Below are 25368 nucleotides of genomic sequence, written 5' to 3' on the forward strand. Positions count from 1 at the left end.
AGATACAGTTCGAAACTTCGAATCCTCAATTTGAAGTTCTGGAACGGGGTCGCCTAAGAGGGGGGACCTACGGATATTCAGATATTGCAACGAAAACAGAATCGACGCAGACGCTGGCCATACTTGATCGTCGCGATGAGTGCGTTGTTTCGAGAAACCCGTCCATAGTGTTTACAATTCTCTTCAGAAATCTAATCAGTGTTATGATATCAAGTTGCCACGAATATCTATGAAATCATAATAGTAATCGTTCGAATTTTCTAATCGATTCGTTCAAGATTGTTGTGTCGTACGCGAGAATACGGTTCATGTAAATATACTTTGTATCGTGTCTTTCTTGCGTTACTTCAAACTGTCCCCTTCTTACGAAAATGGCGAATTATACGGATCGCCAGTATTCGTACGAAAATTCAGTACATCTTCGTACAGATGACGAGAAGTGAACGTTTCAACGATTCTGATGTAGAAAAACTTTATTAGGCCAAATAACAAAACAATTTAGGATCGTCAAAGATGGATGCAACAATCGAGAGAGAGTGCAGTGCTTTGGGTGGTCTCTTTCAACAGATTATAACTGATATGAAGGTAAGTAATGATGACGTTGTTGTTGTTCGATATTTACTCTGGAATTCGTCCGTGTTTTTTTTTCCTGTTCATTGTTTCTTGTATGATGTTTTACCGTTGCACAATTTACGATGCAGGCGAAAGCGCGTTGTCGATGCAGTACCCCTCAAACACCCATGTTTCGTAAATACTATGAAACCATTCCACACGATCGAAAATGTATTACGTTCATTTTTAAAGTTATTCTTTCTGAGGTTCTTGTAAGCGTTGTTAGCGATGCCCTGATTCCGAAAACTATTCTCTGAAACCATTGAGATACTTAAAACGAGGACGAGCCAATTTACACTTGCTCTTAGAGCGTCGAAATAATTTTAAAATTTTTACGGAACGTCCAGTGCTGTGTATATACTGAAATAGAAGTATTTTAAATACTATTTTAAACAGTAGCTATTGAAACGGATACAAATAAAATAATATTTCAAATATAGCGTACAAATTATTGTACTGTGACATTTATATAAAAATGTTCTATTGGTATGTAGAGCAATAAACTCAGTCTGGTTCAGGACCTTGATACCCCAGTATGAAATACAAAATAAATTTATTTAGTTAGCAGTCTATGAAAATGTACATTTTAAGTACTTTACATAAGAAGAATAAAATAGTATTGTAAATACTATCCCAGAAATTGAAAATTTAGTAATAAAATTAATTATTTTATATTTTAAGGGCACATTTTATTTAACTCTAATGACAACAAAAGTTAAACACATCTTATTTTAACAAAAATGTACTCTGCACAATATGACAAGAAACTTTAAAGTGTCTGTTCCAAGAAATTATAGATAAAGACTTTTTATATAATATTTTTTTGAGTAATGTAATTGTTAATATGACTATGACATAGTATTACATTTATAATGTTATCTAATTTCATAGTAAAGTCATAAAATATCTAATCATAAACAATAGGAAGGCGTGTATGATTATATTATCTGTATTTGATATACACTGTTTTATTTTTCTGATATATGTACAAGTTATAGTTAAAAATGATAATAAAACATAATTAAATCTGTTAATGATACTTATATTATAGAAAGCATTACAAATACATGGTGAGCAGTTTTATAAATAGGAATGAATTCATTAATTTTTGTTATTAGAATGGAGCACCATTGTGGGAGGATTTAATTTCAAAAGCAACAAAATTACACTCATGCTTAAGGTAATAATTGCTGTAATTAACAATTTTATAATGATATAACGGTTTGAATTATATTTGTACTTTTGTTTTTCTAGGGCTGCTATTTTGGCTATTTCTGCATACCTTGAAACCTTTCAAAAGATTGCTGATGCTGCAACTAGTGCAAGAGGTAAATTAGTACTCTGTTTTAGTACAAATAATTGAGTCAAAAATTTGTATAATATGTTATTCCTTTCATTATTGAAAATTGTTCAAACAAATGTATAAAGTATATAAAGTTCTTTCACATGTTGGTTCTTATTCCTTAAAGTAAATAAATAAGTCATTCATATTTTCCAATTCTATTATTCTGTAGAAATAAATGTAAAATTAAGAAATGCTTACAATTAAGGTGCAACAAAAGAAATTGGAACTGCTTTGACTCGGATATGTCTCAGACATAAAGCAGTAGAAACCCGTATGAAATCTTTTACCAGGTAACTGTTTTTTTTTTATTATATTATTGTTATTTATATTCATTAATTATTTTCTACTTAAATTTTTTACTTACCTTTCTGTCTATTAGTGCTATTATGCATTGTTTGGTGTTGCCTCTTCAAGAGAAATTAGAAGATTGGAAAAAGTCTTTAATAAATTTAGATAAGGAACATGCCAAAGGTGAGTAAAATATTTTTTTACTATAAAATTTATTAACATTTGGACAGCTGCCGATTGAACGACTACGTAAATGGCTGTATTGAATCTATACAGATCCTAATTTAGCATAATGTTTTGTTATTTTTCGCGTTTAGAGTAGATTTGAACGAACCTAGCTGTTCGAGTTTTAATAAAATTTCAGCGTACATTTTTCGATACATTTATTAACTCCAAATATATTCTATATGTATATACGTTAAATATTAATTTTAGAATATAAAAAGGTAAGAGCAGAATTGAAAAAACGATCTACGGATACGCTACGATTGCAAAAGAAAAAGGCGCGTAAGGGTCAACACTTACACGGACAAGGACAGTTGCAAGGTCATGGAATTGGAGATATCGAATTAAATAGAATGTTAGAATCTTCTGCTACTGTTATTCAAGAAAAACGCCTAAGTTTAGAAGAAACAGAGAGAAGAGCTGTTCGTGCAGCCTTGTTAGAAGAGAGAGGCAGATTTTGTCTCCTTGCTAGGTTCTTGAAACCCGTGCTTGTTAGTAAAATTGACTGTGATTATTAGATAATTAACGATTTAATTTCTCAATGATACTTTCAATAATATGTACAAAAACATACAGGATGAAGAAATTGCAATGTTGATGGAACTGACACACCTTCAAGAAGTCTCTGATCAATTACAACGACACACCGCATCTCCGCATCATTTACCACCCGCATCAGAACAAGTGATAACGGATATAAAAGGCTGCGACGTTACACAATGGTCACATGCTACGCCTCCCTCGAGTCCTTCTTTATCTCTTGGATCGAGAAAAAGCTCGATGTGTTCGATCAGTTCATTGACCAGCAGCAGTAGCGGTTCTTGCAAAAGCCATCCAAGCTCTTCTGGACATCCTTGGCATAGATCACTCTCTCAGGTAAAAATTTCACGGCTGTATAAAAATAATATTAAGTGTTCCTTCTTTATGCTTAGTCATTGTACTAAGAATAATAGCCTTTATAACGCATGGCACATTTAATTTCGCTGTTTATGCACTAGCTGTAAACCATGCAAGTAGTTGCTCGTAGATTACAGCATGAATGCTACTTTGCATTAGCTTAGTGTATGTGGTAGTCGATGTTGTACTTGTTGTAGTCTGTCGGTGTCAGGCCCTCCAGCATCAGTGGTATGATGACGCTGCGCCACTTGGCGAATGGTAGCTCCCGTGACTCTGGCTTCACCTCTCAGGATACACTGTATACACAACCAATTTCCGAACATCAGGTAAGGTTGCTAGAAATTAGTTGCCTGCTAGTGTTTCACGTCTTCCTCTTCACTTTCAACGCCAAACGAAATTGTTTACCTCACGATATTTATGCTTTTGTTATGTCCCTGAAGTTAAATTGTGTTGTCATAGGTATCAAATGTGTCTTCTCAAATTAATCAAAATACTGGTTGTACAACAAGACCCGTAACTACTGCTACTTGGCCTGACTTACAGGAAACATCAGTTCAGTTCGACAGGCAAAATCAGAACACAATCAACGAACGGCCCCATACGATATCTTCTGGTACGTACATTAATGCTGTTTCTATCATTTGTATGTAAAAACAGTTGCATTCGTTTCCTTTAATATACTATCATTGATTGTTATAGCTTACGAGAAAGGCCATCAGAGACCCGCTCTCAGCGTTTATACATTCCAAGCTCCAGACAATGGCGGCTGTTGTCACAGTCAACCCGCTTCTCCAGTCTCTTCTTCCTCTTCATGTTCTTCCTCGAATCAACAAGCCAGAGTACAATTGCGTAGGAATAATGGTAGTAATCGTCCTCCGATACCAAACAGATGTTCCAGTTTAGAACGACCAACAGTTCCAGTGAAGAATGAACCTCCCGGAAGTCCTCGAGGCAAACCGAAGTTACCGCTTCCGGCGCATTTAGCAAAAGGTTCGTGTGTTATCCTTTATTAATAATTCTAAAGTTTAAAACGTAGTATGTGTAATAGTATGGTACAATACAGAATTAGCAACTCATCAACTTCAGCAACCAATGTATGTGAACATGCACGAATTAGCAAATTTAGCCGCAACCCGCGCTCAGGAGATGCAGTTGCCGCTACCTCCGCCGCCCGCCTCACTAACAGCGCCAGGGACTGAGAAGGTATGTGTTGAAACGTATACAACATTGTATTAACCCTTTCGGTACAAGTATCCATATAAAAGACCATAACAAACACATCGACCACAGGGTTCAATCGTTCTGTACCGAAAGTGTTTTTTCAAAAGACTTTTTTCAAAATCGATCAAATCTCATTCTCCCCATAAATTTGTTTCAACTTTTACATATCACGAATCTATGTGAGAGAGAGGATTTTGTCGATTTTGAACGAGGTTCTTTTATAATTATAAATATTTACGTCAGTATATAAATATGTATAGACTGAAGTTACGGAAAAAGATGGCGGAAGTCAAACGTCCGAGTCTAGCGTGGAATCCAGCAGTGGATATGGAAGTCAAACTACTATACCACATTCTCATTCCCTTCATAATCAAAATGAGAATGCTTGGAACGTACCTGGTGCTGCGTCTACTTTAATGGTTCGCAGAGGTTCGATACAACAAGCAAGCAAACCTCTTCCGCCAACAAGACGCACGTCTACTGTTATAACTGCCACATTCAATAATCCGTCATCAGGTTCTAACGACGAACGTACCGATAGTGCTTGCGACGAAGCTGAAAATCTTCCTCCGCCGCCAGCATTTTTATTAGAAGGTTCTTCGCCGACAGCCAGTCCTACTCCTCAACGGTAGGGGATAATTCTTTTTAACTTCTACTGGGGGGGGGAAAAAGACGCTTGGCACGTCGAATATTGATTTAACGCAATATTATTTCATATTGCAGATCTGTCTCGGTGTCAGAAACAGTTAGGACCCTTACAGAATTGCGCCATACCCCTGCTAGCCCTTCTCTTTTACGGAAGGCTACCGGGCAGACACAATCGCATAACAGTACGTCCGGCGCGTTACAACATAATGCTATGTTACAAGTTACTCGTACTTCCGTCGAACGTTCATGCGCAGTAATTCGTTCGACTTCCCAAGAGCGTGGTTCAACCACCATGCAAATGACTACGATCAACTCAGGTGTAAATATTCAAGGGCAAGGTCCAGGAGGAGTAGGTCAGAGCTTTATGGCAGTTCTCAGTGCTAAACTCATTAACAGTACAACAGGTAGCAATGCCAACAGTGGTCACAATACGAGCAGTAGCCCAAAGTCTGCAAGAAAGCATTCTGTTGAACAGCAGACGAATAAAAATTCTAAAGCGCCATCCGGTTTTCTTGAAACTTTAAACGCTAAGCTGGCGCAACAGCAACAGAGCATGCAAGGGAATAATACGACGAGCAAATCGGCAAGCGTGAGACGTATTATGGGCAATCGCGTCCCTATCATGGATCCTTTGCAAGTCAGGGATTCTCTCATGGATCAGATACGAAGGGGAACCTCTTTGAGAAAAACCACTGGCCCCATTAATGACCGTTCAGCACCTAAAATTTATTGAGTACCGTAATACTGATGTTCACGTAAGTTCCTCTATTATCTCTGATGTATCTAAGTTGCATTTACGATTGTTACAACAATTGCGACGTTCATCGTCGGATCACGATGAACGTGTTTACATTGGAAAAATAAAACGGCACTTGTTACGCGGTGATCGTACATGTACCTTTATGAACGTATATTCGATAATTGAAATTACTATACATTGACTTAATTGCACTTCAGTGCACTAGTGTCAAAGTAAAAGGGCAGAGTGAATTGTTTTCTATGAATTTGTTGTTACTGTCATTGGTTTCTTTAAAAATTGTGTAGAAGAGGCAGGCTCTATATTAAATCCATCCTTGATACACGATACTTCAGTGCTTATTATAATATATAAATTAAACTGAAGTAAAATTAAAACGAATTATCTTAAGTGTTCGATCAGACTCTGATTTTATTACATTGTAATATTTGCTAATTAATAAAATTCAAGTAATATATATTTATATATATATTTCCTACATATATATATTATATATATTATTTCAACTCTGTTTAATTTAGGTTGATGTTTAATTATACCGATGCCCGATGCTTGCCAGTATTAAGGGAAACCTGACTGATTTAATAATACCGTAGTAACGAGTTAATACTTTATATTTTAATAAAAAAAAAAAAGAAATATAAAAATCTATTATTTAATATAGAGCTCGTGTCTTAACATATTGTTATGTTGCGTTTAGTTATTACTTGCCTTTCATTTTCTTACAAAACGCACAAGCACAATTGTCTTTACTTCATATTGCTTTAGTTTCTCAATTTGGTATATCGCATGTTCCTTGCGAGGACTTCCTGTAGTGTGACAACTGTCAGACAATGATACTATCATATGACAAAATTGAGCTTAATTAACGAGTATTACTGCCCAGGTGGAACGTAACGTTAGAATTAGTTTTTATATTGGTCCGACTATTCCATTGGTACATGTATATATCTTTAATATTCATCCAATATTGATGTAATATTGTATTGCAGTACGGTATTACTATTTGATTAGTATCACGTTTCTCAACAACGGCGCTTAAATCGGATTTTATCATATCAAACGTTTTTGTATTTGACCAGTAATTAGTTCTTTCTAGATTATAATAATTCCAATTCTATTCCCGAATCTAGGAAGATATCCGTGTCAACGAACACTGTGGAATTACCGTTTAGAATACTTTGCAAACAAAGATTTAACTTGCAAACATATTGATAACTACATATCACGATTTTTGTATCGCTGCGTTTTTCTTTTTATATTAGTGTAATATCTACGATACTGTTTTATAATGTTAGTACTTACAACGTTAAGTGTACTGTTATAATATTTTGAAATGAAAGTGCATTTACTGCCAATGCGTGATCATTGTTCCGACAATATTGGGCCGATATGCCCCAGTATTTTGTGTTCTACCTGGGCGACGCTGTTCCAATATTCGGTAAATGTTAAAATAAATTGTATGTGTGTGTCCAACGGATTGATGAAAAATCGATAGTTCGTTATACGATAACTCCGGCAAACATACCTTCAGCGCATATTAACAAGCCTATGCGGAACGACGATATTAATTGTAACAAAGTATTATTAAGCGTATTCGTCCTGTTTCTTTAAGTTAATCGATTGCGATGGGAATTCCAATATCTCTATGCATATGTATAATTTATTCGCGCGGATTACGTGTATTGCACCTTCATGATACCTGTTTCAACAAGTATATCGAAATCTTGGATAGCGCCGACTGAACCGATGAAAATGCTACTACTGCCAGTTGATCAACGTTCAACGTGTTCCTTTCATTCCTGACGATGTAGTTAGATATTGCGTTACTTTAGTAAAGCGTCGCGACGAGTAGTTGCTAGCGAACAGTAGTAATCTTTATTTATTTGAAGCAAGCATTTCACTGTGTACAACGTGGATAAATAGTAATGTTTTCCAGAGATGCGATTTGATATTTAATGCTGAAGAGAAGGCAACACGAGTGTTCGCGGTAGGTAGCAAAGAGTAATCAAAAAGTTAAACGCGAACATTATCAATTCTATGCTAGCGAAGTTTACGGAAAGATTGTATCGAGTTCAGATCAGCATTAAATGACAAACACTTAGCATAATAAATAAATAAAGACAAGAAAGAAAAAAAAAAAGCCGTAATAATAAATAAATAATCGTAAAATCCATTGTAATAAAATAATATTTAATGTAGTACAGTTCGAAAGGTGATTGTTAATTTGTAATAATTATTTCAGTAGCGATCAGATACAAAGATAATAAATAAAAAGTGCAACAAAAAAAAACATGATGGTCGCTTTCTTGCGTGTTTTCTCGCCGATGCAGAAAGAGAAGTCAGTTTTGCCGATTACCGTTGCGTCGAAAGCGTGTATTCGCCTTTATTTACAATTTCGTCGATTCGATTAGAAATAATGACTCTTTTTCTATATTTTCATGCGTACCACGCGATTACATAGCTTATCCTATTCATTAATTATATAATTGATTGACATATTTGTAGATAAAAAAAAAAAAAGGAATTATGTATATACCCTGCACGAAGTTTACAAATAGCGTATCTTTATGATCGAAGTTTACGAACGAGGCCAATTTTCCAAAGCAGTTTCTAAAAACAGCTTACTGGCGTTTCACAAAACACAACGAGTATTTTACCGTTCTCAATGCTTTGCATATTAAATATTAAAACGGCGCGTTCAACCACCGACAGGCGGTTCCACGTAAGTGGACTGATTTTTCATTTGATTCGAACACGCTGTTCGTGCCTCTGTTACTTCATGGGGCACTCCACTTACCGATGGTAATCCGTATACAGAAAACGAATTGTTCAGTGTCTGTTTGTGATCCCCCGATGCGAGAAAGTCGTTGTCCTTGTTTACTATTAACGCCAGACTTCCGGCTGCGAGGGAATATTTTTTTATAAAGATATTGTAAAACAGCGTACGTGTTACATGTATATTGATATGGTGGTCGTTTTGCCGTCGATATGTCGTGAAATATTTACAATGAATACGTACGAGAATCTAACGGCGAACAGGAGCAGTCCGGATTTAAAGTGAACTCTACAGTGGCACGAAGACGTCGAATTTCCCGGGACGCATGTAAATCCAACAACAATCTCGCTCTACTCAATCGTCTGATTGCTACTTTAACAACGCTACTCGCCGGGCAATAAACATTGCTGAAATTCGACGGCAATTTGTCGATGCATACAGGACAAGACTGTTTCACATTCGTTGGCGCTAAATTAAAATGTAATGTGAAAAACTACTAATATCTGTACGTGTAACTGTTGTGTAGATTGTAAAATACATTTACTTACACGCATCGTGCGCCTCGCTGTTTGTAACATTTTTCACTCGGTTATCAGACTCCTACAAAAAAAAAAGAAAATCTCTCATAACTCATGGAACATTTCGACATTTTAGCTTTTTGCTTTCGCAATTTTTGTTGCTTTTACTGGTAATAAGTAATGCTATAACGCACAGTGGTCTGAAAAGCGAGATTTTATAGACAAAATTCTTTGCATTAAATAAGAATTTCCGGGTTCGGGAGCTTCCCATCTTAATAAATGTTGCAAAACAAAATTCGTTTTAGAGAACGTTATAAGAAATTATTAAAACAAGTAAAACAGGCATCATCTCAATTGATTCAAAACATAGGAGATACAAATGTCAATCGTTAACAAGATATAACTGTTTTCATTTATTTGAAATTACCGCGCTTTCACTGCTTGTACTATTATCCGCAAGGGGCGCTCTAACTGAACCACTCTTGCGATTCGACAGATGGAACTTTCTCGTTAAGCGTGCTCACTCTGTTCCTGGATTTGGCGCGGGGAACATCACAAAATTCGGCGGTACGAATTTTCAAACGTGGAAATTTCAAGTTAAAATGGCCCTCATAGCCGATGGACTACATGCTGTCGTTAGTGGTATCGAAGCAAAACCAAATGAAGCCGCAGGAAACGAAGCCGGTTTAAAGACGCGAAGAAGAAACGATTCATCCTTTCGTCGTCTGTAGCTACGAAGCAGCTTGAATTGCTCATCACATGCAGCTCTGCCAAGGTAATGTGCGATAAGTTATATTCGAATCATAAACAAAATACTGAATTGAACAAATTAACCTTGATAACCAAACTTCATGAACATCGAATGGTACAGAACGACACAATTGTCCAACACATAAGTAAAATTGAAAATTAATTTAAAAGGTTACGAGACATCTGTGGAGAATAAAGTGACAATATCTAAGGATGTTATTTTCAACAAGAAATGTAACAAAAGAGAAGAAAACCTCAAGCGATCTGGACGACTTTGGATTCCCCTTATTTCCACAAAGAGAAGAAGAAGAAGAAGAAGAAGGAGAAAGAAATGAGTATGGTGAGAATCAAGGCAACAAAGAACTGTTTAATATCAATCTTAACTGTACTAATTGATCATTGATATACCTGTGAGATGTTTTGATTATCCATCTCGGGTGTCAATGTCGCGTCGGTAGTTTCTGTTTTGTAATCGAACGTATCCGGTTTTGCGTAAACCGGTACTGGTCCTTCGACTCCTTCCGGAGTTTCCAGTTCATGATTCACAATGACAAAAGATGGGTTTCCTGGGGTGTCTGTGTCCTCTGTTTCCTTCGTAGAAGGATTCTCTGTGTTATCCGGTGTTCCTATGTTAGCATCAAAATTGGGATTGTGGTTTGTGTCTGGTTCATCAGGCATCATCAAACCACTTCCGGATTCTACCTGTGGAACTAACAGAACTTGTTGTCATATTTAGATACGAGAGAAACTTCTCGCAGAGAAGAAACGTTTCTATTTTTACTTGAAAGGTAGCTGTCCCCCTTTTTTTTTTTGCTACTCACTGTTCGAATTATCAACAACGATGCTGTTGTCGTTAGTAGTACGGACGTGTGCGACGGAGTCTATGTCGTCCTCGTTAACTTTCGGATTTGAATTTTCCACGAACGGTACATTGTCAATTTTGGGACGCACTCCAGTGATCGATGCTTCTTCGATTTTGTCCCTTAGCTTCTCTCTTCTGCTCGCCTCGTCGTCTTGTAGCTTGTTCGCCAAGTTTGGCTCTTTCGTGGACGTAGATTTGCTATTCGCCTCGACGATTCTATTGTTTATTTTATCGTCTTTCTCTGCCGTTTCACTCTTCGCGGACTTTTCCATCGGCGCGTCGCTCTTCAAATGTTCTTCCTGCGACAATGACTTATCGAGCGTTAAAATCACTTCCGGTGTCGGTGGTTCCTCGTTAGGATCCGCGCTGCTACAAGTCGGAGAGAAATTGTAGTTCTGAAAGGTGTTACGTCATATTCGTTACAACTATCGTCGCCTATCCTTTGTTATTTTGTATGTCAATTTAGCAGAGTTCAAACTTACACTGGATACTGTTAATTCCTGCTGATAGTAATCGTACAATTTTACGTTCGCTGGCTCGAGCAAATCAACAACGGTTTCCCTTATCACCGTGAATGAAACGCAGGTTTTCTGGCCGGTCAGCTTGTCGAAATAAATGGTAACGACGTCGTGGTCTTCCTCGAAACGTTTCACTCCTGTAATTTACGTTTTAATTTATTGTCAAAATTCTCAAGTCTTGGGGCTCATGATCTCATTTTAATTTATTGATTAATGATCGTAATAAAAAACATTGTTTGAAGCATAACGGTAAGCTAAAATTAATCGTAACAGTCCACATTACCTTCGACTCGTAGTAACGCGTTTCGGTTTAAGTCATGCATTACGAGCCAGGCTCGTAGTTTAGACTGAATGGGTTAAAACGAGGAACTACTGTACCATAGTAGAAATCCAAATGTATTTACTTGTCGATGGTACTCCTAATAGCGTGTGCAGGCTTGCCCGGTCCGGCACGTAGCCACTTATCATTCCAATTTCGATCAGAGCCATGTTACTTTCCTCGTCTACCAATTTGTATCGGCCGCAGACCGTGATCTCTTGCACCGCGCATTCGTCCACGGAACGAGCAGCCACCGAAAGCTCGAACGCGTCGGAACCAGTAGCATGCGCGACGTTGTATTTGATGTTGCTCTAGTATGAAATTCATATCTCGATGTAAACATTTCGAAACGGGAAAATAACGCAAGTATGTATTTATCTCACCTGTACGAGCACGCAGCCCTCGCCCTCCGCAAAAATCTCGACGATGGTCGGTAAAACGGGCAAACGAATCTGCGTGAGGACCATACGGTTGTCGTTGTTCATCCTGTAGACGTGATCTACTTCCCCCGCGGTCACGAGGACCGACAAATCGGTGGCATTGCTGTTCACAGCCATGGCGTATTTAGTTAGGGCCTCCAAACCAAGGACCGTGTCTTGCGTAGATGTAAATCCTCCGTTAGCGTTTCTTTGCTTCGACATCCAACGTACGGCCTTCAAAGCATGAACCATATTCTCTGCGCCGCCTAGTTCCACCAACGTGAGAATAGCGTACGCTGTCATCTCGATGCTCAGGCTCAAGGAAGGCTTAGTTTTGTCCTCCCACCAAAGTAGATTCTATGGTACAATTGTTTCATTGTTAAAAAAAAAAATAGAGATTCAAATCCCGGTTTAGTAAATCAATCGGCTGAATTGATAACCCAAACCTAACCCAGACAACAACGTATAATTTATCTATTCGTACATTGTGTTCCGTAGCGCGCTCCATAAGTGCCTTCATGCTGGAATTGGCATTCGGATGCTCCAGCAAGGCTAACGCGTACGTGGAGAGGACTGAAGTGTAAGGACGATCGTTACTATTAGCCATTCCCTTTTCCAAGCAATACATGGCGTTCTTGATAAGGGACGCTGACAAGGGAACTCTAGATTCGAACAGAGAGATGAGAATGTACGCTGTTAGCGCTGACGATGAACTGTCGTACTCTTGAAGGCCACCCTGTAACACAAACAGTTGCCTGATCAGTTAATAGTTAATAGTTTAATTAGAATATAGTTCTAAACATAACGAGTAGTAGAAAATTGATGTTTACGACGGTTTGACAAACCTTCATCTCTTTGTGAAAGACTCTGCCTATTACGGGGAAGCAACCATTCTCCAGTTGCTTCTTCACGATCCACTTCACTGATAATTTCAGTTCACGCTCGTCGATGTGAATCAAACTTCGAGCCTGAGCGAATGATTTCAATACAAATGCGGTCAACCATATTGAGCTTCCATCTCCTAGGCTGTCCGGTCCAAACGCGGAATAGGAACCATCCGGGTGTCTATAATTCAGTTCTCTCTGGTATCCTTCGTTTCACAAAAGACAGGAATGATTACTTTCAATTTAAACGTATTTCCAAAATGTTTGATTATAAAATGCCTTTATAGTTATACCTTTCTCCATGTTTTTTATAGCTGTCGCGCGAAGCGAAGGGTTCTTGATCTCAACGCCGTCTAAATATCTTATCACGTGAATATTTGGAACAAGAAGTATCATGTTTTGTTCGCCGCAGCCCATCGGTAATCGTACAAGTTTGTTCAAATTTTCAAGCGCCGGTCCCAAAATGTCTCCCACTAAATTGACGTAAGCCCTTCCACTGTCCGACACCACATTTTCAGGCAACATTAGATCCCAAACGATCATCGAGTCGTCGTTGAAATCCTTTGGGCAAATGAACGACGATTTCGTCACTTCCATGGGGAAACCCTCCGGCAGGATGAGAATCGGCTTCACGATAACGTCCCTTGAAAGCAAAAGTTAATATCACATAGCAATTAATGGCCACGCAAGGCGGGTCGTGGATAATCAAATGACATTACGCTTTTCTAAAAGTTTCGAATCCAAACGGTATTGTCCAGCGGTTTTCAAACTTTTTGGATTACTATTCCTAAAACAAAGATAGAAGTTCTGCGCTCGAGATTTATAAACAAAAAAAAGATTCGTGTTCTGTTCGCTTATTTATTTATATATTTAGACTGTTAGACTTGTGTTTGCAATGTAATTCAAAATTGAATTGTTTATAGCGATTAAAATTTTTTACTCTAATATGAAAAATTATTTACTGAAAGCCTCTGGCAAAATTAAATGCTTATGAAAGTTTTGCACTAGTACATAAGTAATATTTGCTGCATTTTACGTTGCAAATAATACGATACAAAATGAAAAATTACGAGAATTCTAGTAACGTATTTTGTAGCATTTTCTTGAACTAAAATGTTGGGATGTGGGCATCTGTTAGATGAGGCAAGTGGTATATTTGATAAGGTTTTCTTTCACGCCTCCTACTTTGGAAAACACTGGTCTAGTCGTTGGAAGAATAGCAATTAACTCTTTAAACTAAAATTTGTATTACCCATGTGATTTTTTGATTTTGTCGTATTTCTGATTTTAGGCAATTTCAAATGATATAAAGTGGGTCTACGATTTCTGAGGGCGAATAACCGCTCGATAAAACGCTACGTTTCTTCCATCGACCGTGTGTGTCTGCACACAATTTACTTATTCTTAATTACCGTGTAAATATCAAAGTGTCTGGACCACAAGGATCAGCGTAATCAGGATCTAAGGAAGCAGAAACTGTTATATTAACTTCTCCGATAACGCGTGGCTTAAGGACGAATTCGTGAACAACGCTGGCCCGCGGTTTCACGCAAAACGAGGCCCTGGGATGCGCAAAAAGCAAATCGAGTCCTGGCGCGCCTTCTAACTTTATCGTTACCTGTGCATCAATGGGTTTCGTGTTAGCAGAATCTTAACTATTTCTGGAATGATAGTTTTGACAGTTGGTCATCTTACAGGTAATCTGTGTTGCATATAATTGAAAAGTGAAACTTTCAGAGGCAACAGCTCCCCGCGTTTCACGCTGTACGGTAAACTGTAGTCGAGGAAGAACGACTGAAACGCCGTTATGGTGGTTGGAGGTGCTATTCCGAGGCCGTGTATCGGTGAAATGCAGGTTGTGTAGCCAACCCAATCGGTTATGGTGTGTGGTAGCACGAGGTCCATCGTAACTTTGCCTTCTTCCCTGTAAGAGACAATCTACAATTACTTGAAGCCCGTATAGCATACATTTTTATCTATTTGGACCTAAGTTGCCTAGAATAGTTTTAAGAAACGAATGTCTACATATCCATTAGGCAATCCGGAATATTTGTAAATTATAATAAATTAGAGAAAAAAAATATAGTTGCCCAACAGAGGATTAATTGTCCATCCTACTTTGGTCGGAAATTGTATCATTATTCTTTTCAAACACAGCGAGTTTTACTTTTAAAGAGTAATTAATTCTCACTCGGTTGGTATTAATTCCCATAACCATGTTTCAGGAAAGTACGATCTCAGAGTGGCCGTCTGATCGGGTAATTGGTCAACGTATCCTAATTCGGGATTCATGTCTGAGGTCGCAAGCGCATAATTTATCAACGGAAAGGCAGTAGGCTGCAGCGCTCTCTCAATGATCACTTCTGTAAGAATAATGAGTCGTGTCTAGAGTTCTTAGCATTTGCAATTATTAATTTTTTTTAATCGGTACAATTTTTATTTGATACTCTGCAAGCAGCCAAAAGAGCTTGGATTTGTTTAAGTAAACAAGTTAACGAGTTCTTACCCGACGCGTCCATACCATCTCGATGCATCTGCACTTGAAGACGTGGTAACAACATTAAGTGGTCCTTGAAGAACAGCGGGCATGGCCGTGTTTCCAATACCAAATCGCTCATTACAACAACACCGAAATCCTGCGGGGAAAAAGGATAGTAAATGTACCTATGTATGAAGAAAATATGTTTGGTCGGTCTGGGTACAGAGTATGAATGCCCGTGAAAGGTATCTTACGTCAAAAGCTTGTATAGCATCCACGTAATTAACACCGCCATTGTACTTGATCACGCTTCTTCGTTTTCTCCCGAGCCAGTCTCTTAATGGGATAAACGGCAAATGATCGATTTCTCCCATCGATTCGTCCGCCGCTGCCGTTGCAGTAGCTATAAATTCAGATATATTAGATTTTCATACCGATGTCGCGAATAATTCATACTCTGTTGGACGACGATCAGTGGTTCAAGTATGTCGTTAAGTTACGTCGAAGCTTAGTATAGATTATTTAATTGTTAGATCTTGTCTTCGACCCAACCGTGGAAACGTACGTTTGCAGTTGGCCCATGACTCGATTGGGGGGGTTTCTGATGGCGGGTGAAACCTCTTCAATTGATCAAACGTTTGGCTGGCGTCGACAAGATTAGGTTTCGATCCGGCCAGAAAGAGGGTCGACTTGTCGACGACGGAAATGCCGCAAAGAGACCAAGGTGCAGTCTCCACGTGGTACTGAGTGCGGCCTCCCGGTGTTCGAACGTCCGAGTGCCACGCGGTCTTCACTTTGTTCTCGAAACAATGGCCGACCTCGATCGTGTAAGTGGTAGCAACGATCTCGCCGTCGGGTCGCACGTAATAAAGTAGCAGCTCCGACACGGGAGCCATGCTCGGTGTAACTTTAACGCTTAACGGAAACCTAATACGAAGAAACATCAAACGTGTATTTTAATACGAGCTGGGAGTATAGTGTCAGAAAATAGTATAGAGATCTGAATACAAGAGCAGTTTGGAAAGAAAGGTGTTATGGAAGGCATCGAGGAACAGGGCGATACAGTAATGATTCTTAAAATGAACACCAGTGCTCATTTTATGAATCGTTTCTGTAGACTGAAAAGCGATAATCAGAATAAAGCAGGCATTGGAGGTAGTAGAAGGGACAAAAGTGGTAGGAGGAAATAAATAAATAATAGTAGTCAATAACCGAATGAATTTGTAAAATGTACCTATGCACGTCGGTGCCCTGGTCAGTATTATTGGTTAGAGAGTCAACAGCGCCTAAAAGATTATGAAATTCCGAGTAATTCAATATGGTGTCTTGGGTAGGTTTGTGCTTCACGTGGCCATATATCAATAGATCGTTTTTCGAGTTAATGGAGTAATGGAAAGAAATGGACTTGTTGACTATGCTGTTCGAAGGAACTGTGTACATTACGTTGAAAGAATATTTCTCGCCGCATTCTATCGGTTGATAACCTCGTGCTACCGCTAAGTAACTATCAGACGGAGAGTACCAAGGGTTTACGTCGATGTGCGCTGAAGGTTGATCCATAAACACCTAACAGAGTTTAGAGAAATGAAACACATTGTACTTGATCGTAATTAGAAAATGGGACAGATGGTCGAAAATATTGAAAAGTAAATAACTTGTTCCGACATATGTGCCCCTTTGTAAGTAAATATTAGAACAGGAGTATTTTAGATTTATGCCTTCGGGCAATTCGCGGTACACGTGGTACTTACCCTCCAGCGTTTGTCCGGCGAATAATATTTTGTTGGGTAATCGACACCGGTGGCGACAAAACTCAATAAAACGATATTTTTATTCGGCGGCGGTACAATGAAATCGATAAAACCGTCTGTGGACGACGTGAAATTGCGACATTCCACCACGACGCGAAGCATCTGGTCCTTTCCGCGTACTTTCAGACAAAGCTGAATTTTTTCGTTCGGGGCCGGTGTGTCGTCGTGCCGTAAAACTCGTAACTGTTGGGCAAAAATAATTATAGAATAGGATTTCCATTCTGTCGTACGAAAACAGCGCTTTCATACCGTATAATTTAGTCGAAACAAATGTTAGGAGAAGCGAGACGTTTACCTTTCCGTGATAGGGCAATCCCAGTTTGAAGTATTTGTGCGTGTGAGAGACGAATTCCAGTTTCAAAGCCTGATGCATCACCATCGTACGACTAATCGCTGTTTCTACTACGCCAGTATCGGCTTCCGTGAAATTCGCTATGAGAACAATATTGTTAGGCGCCACTTTCCAACGAGCTAGGCCAAGAGCTGCTCCGGAAAGAACGTATTCCGTGCATCCGTTCCGCGTGTCCAACTGAAACGTTTATTTGCCCACGAATAGTCTGATAGTCGATACGTGTACAGCACGAAGAATAAAATTATTCGTTACCTCGGTCTCGTAATATGTTTCCGGCAGATTGAGCTTTCTTCTCCAACTTGGCGTTTGCGGGGTTGATTTCAAAAACAGAGTACCTTTGACAGGCTTCCCATAACTGTATCTGCAATGTTATTCACCAGGTGATTTAGAACCGAAATCGTAGTATATTGTAACGCGTATAGAAACAGCTGGATATAAAATGCAACAATTACTTGGCACAAATGTTCCAAGTGACGTCCACCGCGTCGGCTAGAATGTAACCAGGCGAATTTATGGTCAGCTGGAATCTCGGTAAAACGTATTTCTTCACTTCGAACGTGGTCGTGTGAATCAGTTGGGGATGCGATCTTTTCTTTTCTACTTTTATATCCCAGGTCCCCTGTTTGATACATATGAACATCGTTTTATAATTCCACTAGCAAAGTTCACGCAAGGACATTCATCATCAATAAAAATAGTCTCTTTGGACCTAGTAATTTCTCATTTTGGAATCACTTCACGCGATCTTTTTTATTTCTGTTTCTTATTATGAACAGATGAAATTTTTACCAAGCTCGGTTCCGTTGACAAAGGGAACTGCAACTGCACCATGCCAGTTTCCGTGCTTACGTTCGTCCATTGTGCTATCCTCACTTTCGACGGATTTTCGATCCATATTTTTGGAATCTATAAGCAAACGCATAAATAAAGAAATATCCTGAGAAATGTGCCAACGTTAATGATCTTTATACGGTTATATTTAACAACGATTCCTGATCGATCCAATCACCTGTTTCTTCCACGGTTTCAAGTCATGCTTGAGCATCAGGACTCTGATATTAACATCCTGACCTGGTTTATAAACTGGCTTGTCAGTTTCCACGAAAGTGATCAAAGAATCGTGCTCGATGTAGACTTCTTTCTCCGACTCGATCACGTAATCGGGTCGTTTGTCCAATTTGATCTTCAGTCGAAGTAACGCGTTCGAATATTTCGTCGACGGTACGTCCAATTCCAAGCATGTTTCTACGCCTGTTGCGAATTATAACAATAATAAAATTAATCTCTGGTCACTGTTTTGTTTACAAACAATAATTACAAAGTAATTTCGTAATATAAGACATTGTAATTAGTATTGCGAAACTTTAAGGGAACATATCGTATTGTTTGAATTGTTCTTTCGAAATTAATTGCAGATTTGTCAAATCTGAAACTTTAACGACATAAATATCTTTTTATTAGCGTTTACGCTAGTAATCTTCCCTTTTCGTCAAATTGACGTAACTGCATTCGTGCAAAAGGATGTCCTTAATCGATAAATTGCTACCAAGAAGGCTGCCCGACCGTATGTCGATTTAGCTAATTGCCATTCTTACAAATGCGTACCAATTAAACGACTGTGAAGATTACGGTCTCGTTAAGAGTGCTCTATACGTTAAGAGTGTTGTAAAATAAGACAAAAATCAAGAATACCAATTAGTCGATGAAGGCTTTGTTAAAAAGTTATTAACATTTAAAGTTCCGCCCGTATTGAATTTTTTTCTCGAAAATGCGCAGGATTTCGTGGGTATGTCTATTCACAAAAAATGATTGTAATTGACCCCCGCAACTAAAAATAATTTTTTCAGAACGATTTGAAATTTTTTTTCTGTCGAAACATTTCACACATTCTCGAATTTTTTTCTAGAAAATGCGCAGGATTTCGTTGGTATGTCTATTAACAAAAAATTATTGTAATTGACCCCCGCAACTAAAAATAATTTTTTCAGAACGATTTGAAATTTTTTTTCTGTCGAAACATTTCACACATTCTCGAATTTTTTTCTAGAAAATGCGCAGGATTTCGAGGGTATGTCTATTCACCAAAAATGATTGTAATTGCCCCCGCAATCGAAAATAATTTTTCCAGAACGATTTGAAATTTTTTTTTTCTGTCAAAAAATTTCACACCTTCTCGAATTTTTTTCTAGAAAGTGGGTAGAATTTCGGAGGTATGTCTATTCACCAAAAATGATTGTAATTGACCCTCGTAATCGAAAATAATTTTTCCAGAACAATTTGAAAAATTTGTTTTCACCGAAAAATTTCACACGTTCTCGAATTTTTTTCTAGATAGTGGGTAGAATTTCGGAGGTATGTCTATTCACCAAAAATGATTGTAATTGACCCTCGTAATCGAAAATAATTTTTCCAGAACAATTTGAAAAATTTGTTTTCACCGAAAAATTTCACACGTTCTCGAATTTTTTTCTCGAAAATGCATAGAATTTCGGGGATATATCTATTCACCAAAAATGATTGTAATTGACCCCCGCAACCGAAAATAATTTTTCCAGAACGATTTGAAATTTTTTTTTTCTGTCGAAAAATTTCAGCAGCTACCCCCTGTTGATTTTTTTTAAAAACTCGTTTTTGATTTTTAGTAATTTTTAGTAAAGGACGTTGACCGTGTACGTGTCTCTGTAGCGCAAAAGGGTTCGCGAGCGCGGCAATGGCGGCGCAATTTTGTAATATCACGTCGAATGTTCTTTTAGATGCGATTTAGAAATAAACGATATCATTTTGCAATTTGCGGGCGTGCGTGCCCCCAAATACTATCACGTTTACCATGTTACAAACACTTCCATCGCTCCAAGATGTACGTATGCACATTTAGTGACACATCAGATATATTTGTTCGGCGAAGTCGGACCTTGATCGAGTTAAACGGCCAATGTTCGTTGTTCACCCCGCGCATAACAATGTAAATGGGTTTCCCATGTATTCCAGCGATTGCTTATTTCCCCTCCAGAGAGGGAGTCGGCCAATTCAGTTCCCCCACAGGAAGCGGCGACAATTTCAATTTACGATTTGTTTAAAGAGCCCGACGCGAGACGAAAAGACCGACGCGACGGGAGAAACGAAAAACAAAAACGGGGGAAAAAGGATTCGCGATTTGATATTTGTACAGTAGAAGATCCACCACTACACTGTCCTTTATGATTGTTGTCTAGATTTGTTATTTGTAATAATCACCTAGTTTTACCTGCTAGTCGAGTAACAAGAATTTTTGGTACAATTTCATAATATTCAAATCTGTTCTTGTTCATTGTTTTAAAAAACAACGTACAACAATTTAAGTGATAAAATACGGAACTATCGACTACTTAAATTGAATAGAAATTTTTTAGACATAAATATATTTCCTTTTAGATTTTTCAATTATATTTAAAAGCTTTGAATATAATTGCAATGCTGAGAGCTCCAAAATTTTAGTAAAATTTTCTACTGAAATGTAATGGTTCGTTTAATCGAATCGTGGCCCTCTAAAAATGTAAATAGGAATACCAAAATATGAACTGTGGGTCACTTTTGCGTGGAACCTTTGGTGCATTCGAGGTCGACGACTCAGCCTATGGAGTCACACAATATTCCACTCGATTAGACGATGACACGACTTGTGGATCGGAACAAGACTGAAAAAGTCTTGATCACTATTAGGAATAGTCTGGAAATAATTTTATCGGTCTCGACTCTGTGCAGCGTGCAATCTTAATTTTTAACCAATACAATAAGTTTGTTTCTAATCATTTTTATGTTGATTATGTTTTTAAATACCCAGTTCGTATTAGCAGGAAAGTGCAATATATGTGTAGTCGAGTATTTAAACATTTATCCAAATTATTACGTACAATTACTGTAATTATTAATCGATAGCATTCCTAATGACGTTGAAGCCAACTATTCGAGTTTCTGTGTGGTGAATTACGTATTATTTGTTGGTTACTGCAATCATAATAAATTATTTAAGATCGAATACTGCGCGAATTGTAATCTGGGATTACCATTTCTGAAGTTGATCGATTCATTAATCACAACTAATCGCAGTAACTTTTAGTGTCGCGATTATGCGCGTCGTTAAAAATGTATACTCAGAACTCTGAGAATTAAAAAGACGTCAAGAAATTCACAAATAGATTTCCCAACTTTAGTTCTTCGAATAGTTCTTTTCCTCTTTGCGTCATTTCTTGATTTGAAAAGCGACGATTGAGAAATAGTTATTGTTAATGTTATGTGGGACCGATGAAAAGGAAATTTACACTATTGACAACGTTTGTGTAGCACAGGTAGAAGTACTCAAAACTCATTTCGCGCCAAAAAATAGCATTTCGTACGATGGTAGCAACATCTAAAGCAACAGGAATTAAGACATATCACGTGAATAAAATACCATATGCATATTATTGGTGGAAACATCTTATCGGAGCGATACCGATGAAACAAGACGGAAAGGACACGCGTTCATTATGTACATAACAAGAGGTCAAAGGTCTGGATACAATCGTCAAGTATAGAGAAACTGTTGTTGTAACAATTAAATATCATTACTATAATGTTAATAAGGACGGTAATAATTTTACTTAGTTGCACCGATCGCTTTTCAAATTAAGACTGTCGATTATCTTTCGTCTAGTGTATTAAGAACAGCCTGTATCTTTTGGGCTCGGTGATAAATGCACCTAATTTCAACACTAACCCAGATGACTTGTAATCAGGAATCCAGAAAAAAAATAATTATCTTTTATTTTTTATAAATTCTGTATCTACTTTCGAGAAAAAAATTCCGGAAGTTGGACAAATTTTTGGACGAAATTAAAAAATTTCGAATCGTTCTAATAAAATTATTTTTTGTTGCAGGGGTCAATTGCAATCATTTTTGGTGAATAGACATATTCTCGAAATCCTACGCACTTTCGAGAAAAAAATTCCGGAAGGTGGAGAAACTTTTGGACGAAATTAAAAAATTTCAAATCGTTCTAATAAAATTATTTTTTGTTGCAGGGGTCAATTACAATCATTTTTGGTGGATAGACATACCCTCGAAATTCAACGCACTTTCGAGAAAAAAATTCCGGAAGGTGAACAAATTTTTGGACGAAATTAAAAAATTTCAAATCGTTCTAATAAAATTATTTTTTGTTGCAGGGGTTAATTACAATCATTTTTGGTGGATAGATATACCCTCGAATTTCTACGCACTTTCGAGAAAAAAAATCTTTACCGAAAATATACCGTGTGGCCGGAAATGTTTCTATAACTTTTTAACGAAGCCTCGATCAACAAATTAGTATCCTTGATTTTCGTCTTATTTTGGCCTCTAGTATCGCTCATGTAAATTTCTCCCAGGGTTGGCCGTACACCCTGTATAATAGCACTTCGTTTACCTGTTTTTATAACTGCGCTGGTACTAGTCAATACTTCCTCTTCTTGTCCCGCTGTCAAAGACAACAATATGAGTAGAACATGGGCTGGTGGCTCTAAATTATGCAAAGACAGACATCCTCTTTCGGTTTCGCCGGCTAGAAGCCGCTTTGGCATCGTGAACACATAGCCCCTGAAAACAAATTATAATCAACAGAGATATGTATGTACACGATAACGCGTAACGAACTTCGTCATCCGACCGATGCAATGAAACGGATCAGTTTAACTGAAAACATTTGTAACTTCGATCGTTTCTCGTTGTAACCACAAAAACCACACGGCAACTCAATTATCTATTATAAGAGTACCATAAATCCCTTAAATGATCTATTAATGTTGACATGGTACAGTATTTTTTAATAACATAAATCCTCAGTGATTATTTAATATCGTTATCGAATGAACAAAATAGTAAATGTTTTCGATCACAATCTGGGGCCCCTTGCACGATATTTTACAAGCTAATAATATTAATGATTTTACATGTAAAATTACCAATAACATTATCTAGTGGAGTATCGTGCAAGACTCGGAATAATAAAATACACTATGTTTTTGACTGCATATACATTCGCAAAAGCATGATAAACTAAAGATTTATATTATTAATTTATTGAAACTTAACACATTACCAACGGAGGGTTTTTATTAAGATTTAGTTAAAACGAGAATTCTCGTTTCCCGTCGGTAATGCGTTAATAATGTGTTAAAATTGAAATAAGCGCTAAATCTTTTCGTTAGTTGAAACTGAGTGTTATCAACATAGTATATACTTTATATTCCCGAAAGTTACATCTAAGAGTTCCTTTCGTAGTACTTTTGTTGTACCAAAGTTCATCTTACGAGCCATAGATCGAAGCGATAGATACTCTACGTGTGAATCCGGTCACGGAACGATCAATTTATTTTTTTAATTTTCTCAGTAGTGTTCACGCAACTACGTTTCTATCGAAAACTAACATGTCTCGTTACGATATTCCTTCGTCGTCAATTCTCATCGCAAAGAACGTTCTATGTAGCTGTAGCAGAACATCAAATATTTCCATTCACACTTTTCATGAAAATTGACGGCCAAGATCTAATAACACTTTCCCTATCATCGAGTACCCGCGTTAATATCTAAACAACGGTTTAAGTACGTTACAACTGTCGGTTTTTACCGATTAACAGCAGTCGCGCCGGTTCCGTGGGAATGTAAAAGTGCCACTGAACAAACAAGCAGCACCAAAAACACCAATTTATCCATCGTAAATCGTTCCGGAATGTTCCACACTGTTCCCGGTATTTATTTCCGAAAAACTATACGTGCGAGCATGCTTGGCGAACTGTTCAAGTTAATTGGCCAAACTGTTGATTAAACGTTGAATATCGTTTCCTGTGTAATAAAAACGTCGAGAACATTTAAGAACGCCGATACACGTAATGTAGCTGTACGCTGCGCGCAGACTGAAACCACGATATTCGTTCGGTCCCTCTTATTAACCCTCTGGATCTGTCAGGAGAAGGGTAACGCGTTTCCACTGATACCGATTAGAACGTAATGCGCGCCAAACGATTTCCCTCCTATTTTGCGTGATTGACCTTTGAAGCATTCACATTCGAAGAATTGATTAGACGTCGAATGGTAAAAAAAAAAAAAAAAAAAAAAATGTAAAACTTAGTATTTAAATCGTAATCGCCGACATCTTCGAATTACGCGCCTCTCGTCAAGAAAATTCCCCTCGAACTTTATGTAACACTTGTTATTAATGATTCTTCGAATTAATATGTAAAATGTTTATACCGACACATATTCTTCTGACTCCGCGGGTTTCGAGTATAAACAAAACCATATCGAACATCGATCTCTTTATAAAAAATTTCTCTCTGTTAAAATGAAATAAGTATGGTAAAAAGGATGGCAAAACATTCTGAATCATACGCCTGTAAATACACAAACCAACCGCGTCAGCCCGTGTCATTTACGAGCTGAGCAACGTGAGTGCGTAGGCCAGCCCGTGATTGTCACAGGCTGGACGCTTAGGGTTAACGTCGATGATACTGCGATGATTCAATGTTTGGTATCTTCTCTTCGGTGACCCTGTGTCATCAAGAAACTTATTACGGGTTATCGTTAGTATATTCGTAGAAAAGTTTTTAGAACTTTTCGGTATCTCGTCGAACATAAGGCGGAAGTACTTAGATACGTAAAAGGATTAAAATTTATTATCGTAAAAAAAAA

At 37.8% G+C, this 25368-nt stretch overlaps 2 protein-coding genes across 6 annotated transcripts; one reads left to right on the forward strand and one right to left on the reverse strand.

The window, feature by feature from the left end:
- Positions 1 to 106: 106 nt before the first annotated feature.
- On the forward strand, positions 107 to 6297 carry LOC122397019 (protein MTSS 2). Of its 4 annotated transcripts, none has more exons than XM_043395821.1 (13): positions 107 to 585; positions 1731 to 1792; positions 1867 to 1940; positions 2163 to 2247; positions 2337 to 2428; positions 2681 to 2961; positions 3047 to 3346; positions 3565 to 3693; positions 3827 to 3980; positions 4067 to 4357; positions 4431 to 4570; positions 4849 to 5216; positions 5312 to 6297. In XM_043395821.1, the coding sequence occupies exons 1-13, from the start codon at positions 514 to 516 to the stop codon at positions 5967 to 5969; spliced, it is 2706 nt and encodes a 901-aa protein (XP_043251756.1). In that variant the 5' UTR covers positions 107 to 513; the 3' UTR covers positions 5970 to 6297. The 4 variants fall into 4 exon arrangements, with proteins under 4 accessions (XP_043251756.1, XP_043251757.1, XP_043251758.1 ...); XM_043395822.1 differs by having other exon boundaries at positions 3911 to 3980; XM_043395823.1 differs by lacking the exon at positions 3565 to 3693.
- Positions 6298 to 8165: 1868 nt separating this feature from the next.
- On the reverse strand, positions 8166 to 24620 carry LOC122397020 (alpha-2-macroglobulin-P-like). 2 transcript variants are annotated; one of them, XM_043395826.1, is made up of 26 exons: positions 24308 to 24618; positions 23108 to 23277; positions 18694 to 18935; positions 18474 to 18590; positions 18137 to 18303; positions 17937 to 18045; positions 17628 to 17861; positions 17273 to 17515; positions 16756 to 17087; positions 16087 to 16448; positions 15776 to 15924; positions 15549 to 15678; positions 15234 to 15405; positions 14738 to 14966; positions 14455 to 14660; positions 13336 to 13685; positions 13004 to 13248; positions 12643 to 12894; positions 12123 to 12515; positions 11825 to 12050; positions 11385 to 11557; positions 10862 to 11297; positions 10449 to 10750; positions 9321 to 9372; positions 9016 to 9240; positions 8166 to 8897 (listed from the first exon to the last, which is right to left on the reverse strand). In XM_043395826.1, exons 1-26 carry the CDS (start codon positions 24391 to 24393, stop codon positions 8695 to 8697), a joined length of 5805 nt encoding a protein of 1934 aa, XP_043251761.1. In that variant the 5' UTR covers positions 24394 to 24618; the 3' UTR covers positions 8166 to 8694. The 2 variants fall into 2 exon arrangements, with proteins under 2 accessions (XP_043251761.1, XP_043251762.1); XM_043395827.1 differs by lacking the exon at positions 9016 to 9240 and having other exon boundaries at positions 24308 to 24620.
- Positions 24621 to 25368: the final 748 nt, after the last annotated feature.

The sequence above is a fragment of the Colletes gigas genome, unplaced genomic scaffold, assembly GCF_013123115.1.
Source record: "Colletes gigas isolate AHSC1104 unplaced genomic scaffold, ASM1312311v1 Colletes_gigas_Sc00008, whole genome shotgun sequence".
NCBI classification, from domain to species: domain Eukaryota; kingdom Metazoa; phylum Arthropoda; class Insecta; order Hymenoptera; family Colletidae; genus Colletes; species Colletes gigas.

Coding starts and splice junctions, on each gene's coding strand:
- LOC122397019 (XM_043395821.1), top strand. CDS start 514: ATGGATGCAACAATCGAGAGAGAGTGCAGTGCTTTGGGTGGTCTCTTT. Junction 1,941..2,162: donor TGCTGCAACTAGTGCAAGAG/GTAAATTAGTAC, acceptor CTTACAATTAAG/GTGCAACAAAAGAAATTGGA. Junction 2,248..2,336: donor CGTATGAAATCTTTTACCAG/GTAACTGTTTTT, acceptor TCTGTCTATTAG/TGCTATTATGCATTGTTTGG.
- LOC122397020 (XM_043395826.1), bottom strand. CDS start 24,393: ATGGATAAATTGGTGTTTTTGGTGCTGCTTGTTTGTTCAGTGGCACTT. Junction 18,591..18,693: donor TGAAACCGTGGAAGAAACAG/GTGATTGGATCG, acceptor GTTTGCTTATAG/ATTCCAAAAATATGGATCGA. Junction 14,661..14,737: donor ATATGCAACACAGATTACCT/GTAAGATGACCA, acceptor ATTGATGCACAG/GTAACGATAAAGTTAGAAGG.